The sequence below is a fragment of the Colletotrichum karsti genome, assembly GCF_011947395.1.
Source record: "Colletotrichum karsti strain CkLH20 chromosome Unknown Scaffold17, whole genome shotgun sequence".
Taxonomy (NCBI): Eukaryota; Fungi; Ascomycota; class Sordariomycetes; order Glomerellales; family Glomerellaceae; genus Colletotrichum; species Colletotrichum karsti.
Genome location: NW_024065917.1, coordinates 379465 through 389062, shown reverse-complemented (window position 1 = coordinate 389062; position 9598 = coordinate 379465). Strand labels below are relative to the sequence as shown.

The window sequence follows — 9598 nt, the reverse complement described above, 5'->3', positions numbered from 1 at the left end:
TCTTCGATGCAAGCTGTTTATAAAGGTGCTTTCATCTGCATCTCTGCCTTGGGTGCTGCGAACGACGATGAAGGGTGCTTTTTTACACGAGACCTTCAAGTAGTGTTGCCTACTACTGTGACCCTATCCCTTGATGGCCTCAACCCTCCAGAGGTACACGTTTCAAAGCGTGACCTCGACAGATGGCGCGAACGCGAATTTGGAAGCGAGCCGTTAGTCTCCAGGGCGTGGGTAGTTCAGGAGAGACTTCTGGCCCCAAGAACCTTGCATTTTGGCAAAAGTCAAGTCTTCTGGGAATGCAATCAGGATTACCACTCCGAAACCCAACCGCATTTTGAGTGGTCGAAGAATGGAATTCTTCCACACAGAGACTGGAGACTTCGGCGGCAGCCTCTCTGGAAAGCTCTTATTGGACAAGAAATCCCAGTCCAATACTCTGAAGATCTGGCACTCGCCGAAGAATGGAGCGCCGTCGTACAACTTTACAGCGGAAGCAAGCTTACAAAATCGGAAGACAAGCTAGTGGCAATCTCAGCTGCCGCCAAGGATATGAAGCAACGCCTGGAGAAACACAACTTGTCGAGTCACTATCTAGCGGGTATATGGCACCAGTGGCTACCACAAGCTCTTTTATGGACTGCAAGAAAAGGAGCTACTCGCCAAAAAGCATATCACGCTCCCACGTGGTCATGGGCCTCGATCGAAGGCGAAGTAATCTCAAGGATACAGGATTACTTCATGGGCCATAACAACACGATCCTCATCGCGGCCTTGGAGCGGGTGGAAACTGTCCCTTTGACAGACGATGAAACCGGTCAGGTCGCTCATGGATCTGTTACCCTGAAGTCAAAGTTAGTAGTCGTCAAAGTAGGAAGGACCGCAGTGGAGGAGATAAACGAAGATTCTGAAATATCAGAGCAAATCGTAGGTTTCGAAACAATCGAAGGGGCACCTATTCATTGCTCTATCAATCCGAAGGGGTACTCGTGGGGAGTTCAACTTTACTTTGACTTAGGAGAGGAATTTGCCGAAAGAGTGCTTTTCCTTCCGATCTTGGTCGAATATCCAACATATTGGAGCCTATATCACGGATTACTTCTTTCCGATGTTGGATCTGCATTCATACGAGTTGGGAAGATGGCAGTATTGATCGGAGAGAATAACGTGATGGAGTGGTTGGAAGATGTTCCTGACAGTGAAGTTCAGATCTTGTAGCAGGATATCAATCGTTAGTGCACCTATGCTATTTCGGGGACTCTATGTACTACCGACGCAGGTTTTCATGCAGAATAGGTGAGATAGAGTGAGATTTACGATGCCACGCATGAAGTCATGTTGACCTGTCTTATGGTGGGTTGCTCTCATCAGCCATCGGCTCGTGATCCGTCGTCTTCACGTTGTTACTTGTTCCACGTTTAGCAAGACCTTCAACTTGACGATCCCTCTCGATGAATTGAGTCGACGTAACAGCTAGGTACCCGTAAAAGTTGTGCGTGGCCTGCCATGCATCGACTCAGATCGAATTGGCGGTCTAAGTCTACTACTGCATAAGCACTTAATGGAGAATTCATATATAAATAACCTTCCTCATGCCTAGTGTGACTCAGAAATCCAAGTTGAGAGGATAGTTGGAGAAATATGAGACGAGATCCGGCACAAGGAGAGGAAGCATATATATTCTGGAGAATGTTAGATTCGGAGAGATGGCACAGTCGACGATGATTTGTGCGGAGAAAATCATCTGCAAGTTCAAAGAAATGCGGATCACTTAATCATCAATTAATTATAAATCAACTGTGTGTTATATCGCCAAGTACATCGAGTCATACGGCATCTTTGTGTAGGTTCTGTCCTTGATCAATGTCTCACTCAATCTCTATGCCGAATTCACTCAATCAGCGAAAGTCTCTAAGAGAATAGCTTTGCCAACCCTTCAACTCCAACATTGCCTCCACTCAGTACTAGCCCCAAATCCCAACCTTTCTCGCCGGCCTCTTTCTCGACCAGACTCCGAAACTCTTCATTAAATAAAGCGACAGCTAACGGTACTGCTGCAGCTGGCTCGACCACAACCTTCAATCTCTCTAGAATAAGCTTAGTAGCCTCCAGAATCTCCACCTCAGAAACCGCAAACATCCCGCTGACCAACCTCCTTTCGTATATGATCTCCCAGGGCATTTGCCCGACAACCCCAATGAGACCGTCGGCAATCGTACGCGTGTTGACCTCTGTAACTCTGTTCCCCGAGTAATAGCCCCGTCGCCCATCATCGGCTCCTTCAAATTCGGGCTCCGCGCCAAAGACCTTGACACCAGTCCCTTCGCAACTGAGAGCAACGCCAGAGAGAAGACCACCACCGCTGCAAGGCGCAATGATGGCGTCGAGATTCTGGACTTGGTCCTGCATCTCCAAGCCAACGGTGGCTTGTCCGAGAATCACATCTGGATGATTGAAAGGCGGAATCAGGCGGGCTCCTGTCTCATTGACGATCTGAGCAGCCACAGCTTCGCGATCTTTGGGGCCACAAACGACAACGTTGGCGCCGTAGCCCTTGGTGGCATCGATTTTGTATGGTCTGGTAGTGCTCGGCATGACGATGTGAGCCGTTATGCCATTCTCCTTCGCAGCTAGTGCTAGAGCCTGGGCGTGGTTGCCTTTGTATAGATGTTAACTTCGGCCTCTCCGTTGTGTAAGTAGAACTGTTTACCTGCGCTGAATCCAACTACTCCTTTGCGCTTCCCATCGTTCTCCAGCCACCCCGGCTCCTGTTTCAGTCTTTCGATTGCGTGGAATGCCCCTCTGGCCTTGAAAGCTCCAATTCGCTGCATATTCTCGCACTTGAACCGGAGCCTGATGATTGGCTGTGCGGGCTTACGATTTCCAACTGATGAGGAGCTTCTAGGAGTAGATGCCATTTTGCTGAGGGTCTTGTTTGTCAGCACAGGCGTGTGGTGAATGTGAGACTTTATGAGCTTATGGGCCTCAAAAACCGATTCCCTGGTTAGGGGAGAACATGTCGCTAGATTCGCCATGAGTGGTGGAGTGTTTAGAGAGCAATAGGTCGAAAGAGATCATGTCTCGTAGTCGGCTGATTGTAGCGTTATATGAGTTGGCAATGCCTGCACTGGACCATGGCGTGCTCGAATGACTCGAACTCAGAAACCGGCTTTCCCTTAGATTTTGGCCGATGCCGCACTCTGGTCTATCTTCAGGTGTCATAATGAACGGCGTGAGAAGATAAGCGAGACTTTAGCTACATGTAATCTGCCTTGGGTTCGGTCATTATGCCCGACGTTGAAGGTATCGCCGCACTGACAAGTTTTCGGCGTAGTTGATACGATGCCGAGAATTTGACGGCAACATCGACGACAATCCCGAAGGAGGCAACTCAACATCAGCGCAGGACAGTATCAAGTTCATTAATATGATTCTTGCAAAACAGTTTTCATGGAATTGCAATCGGCATCTGATAAGCCTATCGGAAGCCGTCCCCGAAGCTTGGTGGCCCGGACTTACGTGTCCGTGAAGTTGGACCTCTGTTTGACTCGGAACCATAAGTGCGGCCGTTTCAAACTGCAGAAAAGAGAATGAGCATACAGACTTTCTTCATAAAGAAAGTATTGACGGTCGGACAAAACGCATCACCGAATCGGCACCAGTTCACCCTTCTGTTTGGAAATCAGTTATATCTCTACTCCAGGCGATCAGTCACCATGCCTAGCAACGGTGACGCGATCATTCTTCCTACGGGCACCGTCAAAGGCCTCGCCAACTATCCGCGCGGTCGTCTTGCGCCATCTAACACTTACCGTACTTTGTACATCTCCGGCACTTCTTCCAGGCGCACAGACGGCACTTTTGATGGCGTCAAAACCAACGCCGACGGCCATGTTGAGCTAGACGTACGACACCAAACATCCGCCATCATCCGAAACATAGAAGAAGTAATCAAAAACGCCACTTCGAACGAAGGCGGGCTCCAAAATGTCATCGACGCCACAGTGTTTCTTGTGGACATGAAGAGCCACTACTCCGGCATGAACGCTGTCTGGAACGATATTTGGCCCAATGTTGAGGAGGCCCCGGCTCGAACGACAATAGGAGTAAGAGAGCTCCCCAGTCCAGAAATGATTGTTGAGATCAAGTGCACTGCTGTTGTGGAGGTTACACGGTAGAACAGAACATTGAGGAAGTGTTTGTTGCCAAGAGGGCCTTACCTCCGTATGCTGCATGACGAGGCCATCGCAAATATAGAAGATCACGATCTCATTCTTTTTGCAATTCACTAATATATCATTGAGCTTACGTGATTTGGCGTCCATCAAAAATTCTGTTCTACGCAAATAGCGAGCAGTGACCTCCGACTTTGCATTGGGTGATGGAAGTGAGTTTAGAAAGAAGATGGCTAGAGCGGAGGTTGCTCCCAGAAGCAAAGCTTCCCCATGTTCATTTGTCTCATTCAACTCGTCAATTCCATACCCCATGTCGTTTGTCGTGGAGTATTAGCTGGTGCCTAGAATCCTTCCGTCAGCCGGCATCAGGAACCCGCTACCCCCGGCCGCATAACCAAATTGCTGGGCCCATTCCTCAGCCCATGTCAGAGCAAGATGAATATTTAACCCAAAGCTGGAGGAAATATCTCACGAGACTATCTTGTGTGAGGATGGTTTTTGTATTTGAGGCTCAAGGGAGTTCAGCTGTATCACTCGAGGCATTGTAGATCCCAAATACAGGCCATCTTGCTGTCTAGTCTCGATATCCAGTTGTCAAGCATGTCGAGGCCAGTCTGATCAAGTGATATATAAACATTCCGTCTTACTTCGCCCAAGTGTTATCCAGGGATTCATATCCCTCACCGTCAAATAGCTGGCTTGCACTCATGAGGTTAACTTCGGACTTTGCGATTTCCCCACAGTGAAGGCTCTGACAAGGGTCATCCGAAGTTCTCGATCAGCTTATGGTCACTTTTCAAGGTAAAGTTGCATTGCTATCCTTGAATTTGAATTCAGAGAACCGGGGGTAAGACGAAGGCACAGATAGGGCAGTGCCAACTGCTGTCAGCGACCAGGGGCTATGTGGGCGAAGGATCAAGCGACATGAGCCCAGCCCAGCGCGAACCCAGAACAAAAAGATCTTTCGTCCCTGTCCAGTTTCCACTGCGAAAAGAGCGCTACCTATTTCACAGTCAGGCAGCCGAATTAGAAGGCTAGACAGGAATAACCGTGATCCTCCACCAAGGCTGTCGCCAAACAACCATGTCACCATGCTCGCGCGCTTACAGACATCAATGCCAGAGGCTCCGCCGAATAAGCAGCCAGGATGAAGATCGATACTTAAGAAGACGATGAATCCAACTCGATCTATCCAGACTGCCTCTTCACTCCCAAGTCACAGCAATCACGCCGTCCATCATGTTCAACCTCACAAAGACTCTCGTCGCAACCCTGGCCCTCGCCGGCCTCGGAGCCAGCACACCCGTCTCCCTCGACAAGCGCCAGCCCGGCCGCGTCGTCAAAGCCGGCGAGCCCGTTGTCATCGACCCGAACGGCCAGTACATCCGCGTCAGCCACATGAACGACGGGACTCTAATCGGAGGCTACGCTGCGAAGGAGGGCGACACCAAGATCATGCGTGTCATCCACTCCTCCGACGGCGCGAAGTCGTGGGAGCATATCGGCGAGGTCTTCCGCGGGCCCGTCGCCAAGCACGACATGGACAACGCGTTCCCGATCCAGCTGCCCGGCGGCCGCCTTCTCTACGCCTACCGCAACCACGACCGCACTGGCGCCGACCTGCACTACACCTACTTCCGCATCTCCGTGTCCTACTCGGACGACAACGGCAGGAACTGGAAGTATCTCTCCACAGTTGAGGAGCATGTTCCCAAGGGCGTCAACGGGTTGTGGGAGCCCTTCCTCCGTTTTGCCAGGGACGGCACTCTGCAGTGCTACTATTCTGCCGAGAACGCTGCCAACGACCAGGATAACTTCATGAAGCACTCCAATGACGGTGGTAAGACTTGGTCTAACTGGGTCCCCGTTTCCGGTGGTGACCGAGTCTCCCGCGACGGCATGGTCGGCGTTGCGCCCATCGATGACAACGGTAACTTGATGTAAGTCCCCAGCCATAAACATTCTCATCAAACAATATGAAAAGAACTAACAATTTCCAGTGCTGTATTTGAACACACAACCAGCGGAATCTTCAACGTCGACTACGTCATCTCCCACGACGATGGCTACACCTGGGGAGAGCGCGGAAGCCTCTACACCGCCGCCAACGGCAAGCTCTCCGGTGCACCTCAAGTCTACAACGTCGGCGGCACGCTTGTGGCGAGTTTCATGACCAACGAGGACTATGACAAGGGTAACAACAACGGGTACAACTTTGGCCAAATGAAGGTCGTGACCAGCACAAATGGTGGCAAGTCATGGAGCGGCAGTGTCGTCACGGGCGAGGCCGAAGCCCACTGGCCCGGCATTTTCAACCTCGACTCGACTCACTTCTTGGCTCTGTACGCCAGAGAGGGTGTTGGCGCCGTGAGCCAGCTTTACGAGTTGGTGAACTAGATCTTTGGCGAGGGATTAGGGGTTTACGATGTACATACTTGACGAAAGCGGTCTGCAAATACTTTGTTCGGTTGAGGTTATGAACTCTCCGTTTAATCTGATCAACTTTGAAACTGTACTTTCTATTATTCATGTGCTGAACTGAACGTCATTCTTCTTGGACTTGAATGGTCTACTGGTCTAATGGCCGCAGCTACAACGGCAGGTTGCCATGAATACTTGGGCCTAGAGTCGTGGGTTCAGACCTTGTGTTGCCCTAGCCATGTTGCATGGTGAAAAGGCCATCTAGAGGAGACTATAAATATTCCATGCGCTCAAGATGTTTTGGATCAACAACATGATACCTAATCATAAATCGACATCTTCAAGTACATAAACATCGACACACTTATCACACGAGCTGATTGATACATGGCGGAGCTTCTGGTGAGAGGCAACTAGGTGCGTACCTAGTAAGAGTAGTCTCAACGGCCGTCATCGCCGTTGGTTTAGGTTTATTTCCATGCTGTATTATCATTTTGTTGCTGTTTTGTTAGTTTGACGAGATGGGGCATGAGAGCGTCGATTCGAATCGGATCGGCAGCTAATGCCACCGCCTCAACTTTGTCCCACTAGGACTGCTAGATAGTCTCGTGTTAGATCCATACTCTATTGTCTGACGTTAAGAGAAACAATGACCCGACATGTCTTGTGCACCTTCTCAAAAGCCCTAGGCGATTCAGCATGCTCAGCGAAGTTGTATCTTGCCACCGCCACGCATCTACTCTGATCTTCAAAGCGTGCATAGTAATAAATCTTGATTACTTTTCCACATGAATAACCAAGATGAGTGCCGATGATTTCGTTCGTAGGCACAGATGTAGTTGCCACCCTGTATCATCAGAGCCATTCACATCCCGCCCCAATATACCACAACAGCGGAATGCTTCACATTCCAAGCGTTTACAGCGTCCTTCCACACACGAATATCACTGGAAAGCATGAGCGAAAAGTGACACAGATGAAGGACCAAGAAACTCGAAACCATTAGCGGCCCAACTCTCCTCAACGTCGCCCGACGAATACTGACGGTTATATGGCATGTCAACATCGAAGCTACAAACCAGAAAAGGGTGAAGAGAAAGCATATCCGATTCCCGACCAGAATCTGCTGTGCCGGGTGAGTTATAATCGTTTCGTCATTCAACTCACGTTTTATACGTATCCGGTACCATCTCCTGAGACCAAGTAGCCAGACCAGTCCTCCCGCGATGCCACCATCCATGACCACTCACCATGTCATCTGATCCCACGCTTCCCACAAAAAATGTGAGAGATAAAAGCCCAGGCTTAAAGATTATTAGAATCAAAAGTTGCCAACTTGGTCGATTATCTTCAACAGGTTCAATATGACCATTCCCAAATTCATGCATTCGTCGAGGTCTCCGCGCAGGAGTAGCACACCTCGAGGCCAAATAAGACGTCGAGAAAATAACTCGTCTGCAGTTCCCTTCATCTTCGCCGCTCTGCGTGTATTACCTTAGCCATCTCACTAGCTTCAGGTGAAACGCAATATCGCACCGCGTCTCGTCTCTGATTCCTCATGGCGACCGGCGATGCGAACAAGCAAGCTCACAATCATCTTACTTCTTCGCGGATGATTCCAAACTCCTGATTGTTGCCGTAGAGATCTCGCTCAGAAGACATTGCATGCCATCCTTTTATAAGGAATTTCCAAGGCAGAGCAACGATGTCCCTCAATCCCATCTCTCTCCACCTTCTACATAGGAACTCACAGCTGGGGGTCAACTACTGTTCCGGCCAAATGCCCCCAATTCTTCCGCCGTCTGTCTATATTATAGAGAAACATACGTTTCCCACTGCCCCTCAAGACACAGAAGCAGTTGGTGGGGTCTGGTGTCTTCTTAGTACGTCCAATCGTGCATTGTTGGAAGGCCAACTTCACAACGCCATCAACAAACGTTACAAATCACTTCAAGGCAGCCTTTTGCCTACGTTTGGTCTCCAGTGTAATTACACAAACTAAATACACGCAAAACACCAAAGACGATGCCCAGAAGAGGGGTCCCAGAACTATACATACGCCATCCACATAGGCATCATCAGGACCGACGACCGCCAACACTGAGAGAGCGACAAGATGAGATCAGAACTATTCCAACCTCTCACCGCAATCCCCCTAGGCGCTGCGCACCATTCACAGCACAGAACCTGCATAGACTTTTATATCCTCAGAGCCTAGCAGAGAGATGAGCGGCAGAGGATATCCGCCTACCCCCGTGTCGAAGTTAAGGATACCGGCACGTGTGTTCCTTCCTCAAACGGCCCTCAATGACTCTCAGGAGGAAACGAGTCGAGGCCGATCGGTTACCTGTGGGGTATATATCGTAGCCGGCTTCATCAGCTCTTCCTGTCCTGCGGTGTTCCATGATGGAGCCTCATCCCGTATCTCAGAGCACGAAGACTTCGACCCAGTACCACAAGTCCAGCATTCATCTCCCTCGCCTCGCCGCAAATCACCACCCATCTCACCACGCCGTCATCTATCACCATCCATAACTCATTCCACAAGCATAATCACGGGACACTTTCATACGTATGTGCTCAAAAGGGGGTCAATTCCTCTATTGTATCTGGATATATCCTTCCAAAACAGAACCCACACACATAGTTCACGCAGACACACTTGACACACAGAAAAGCCGTCCCGTGTTCCCCGACTTTCTCAAATAATAACAATGAATGGCGAGGAAAATGAATTTGTTTGTAATCGCGACACACAGAATTCCAAAATAATGTTTCAACCCCCCTGCCTTTAAAACCGAAAACCAATCGCACTTTGTTTGGTTATAATCCGCTCTTCAAGAGAGAGAGATGTATCAAACCCCCGTTTCCCCGGTTTCCTAAAAACGCCTTTTACAGATGGACACACACAGACAGAGAAAGACGAGAAGAAGAAGAAAAAACTATCATTACTTTGATGATGTCTGGAATCAGGAACAATACTGACAACGAAGAAGATTGCTGGT

The 9598-nt window shown here is 49.5% G+C and overlaps 3 protein-coding genes across 3 annotated transcripts; 2 read left to right on the top strand and 1 right to left on the bottom strand.

Annotated features, from left to right (window-relative positions):
* Positions 1-1908: 1908 nt before the first annotated feature.
* Positions 1909-2915, bottom strand: CkaCkLH20_05924 (uncharacterized protein; the record flags this gene model as incomplete). Its single annotated transcript, XM_038888641.1, has 2 exons — positions 1909-2654; positions 2708-2915. The coding sequence occupies 2 exons, from the start codon at positions 2913-2915 to the stop codon at positions 1909-1911; spliced, it is 954 nt and encodes a 317-aa protein (XP_038745977.1).
* Positions 2916-3713: 798 nt separating this feature from the next.
* On the top strand, positions 3714-4175 carry CkaCkLH20_05923 (uncharacterized protein; the record flags this gene model as incomplete). Its single annotated transcript, XM_038888640.1, has 1 exon — positions 3714-4175. The coding sequence occupies one exon, from the start codon at positions 3714-3716 to the stop codon at positions 4173-4175; it is 462 nt and encodes a 153-aa protein (XP_038745976.1).
* Positions 4176-5411: 1236 nt separating this feature from the next.
* On the top strand, positions 5412-6569 carry CkaCkLH20_05922 (bnr asp-box repeat domain protein; the record flags this gene model as incomplete). Its single annotated transcript, XM_038888639.1, has 2 exons — positions 5412-6112; positions 6173-6569. 2 exons carry the CDS (start codon positions 5412-5414, stop codon positions 6567-6569), a joined length of 1098 nt encoding a protein of 365 aa, XP_038745975.1.
* Positions 6570-9598: the final 3029 nt, after the last annotated feature.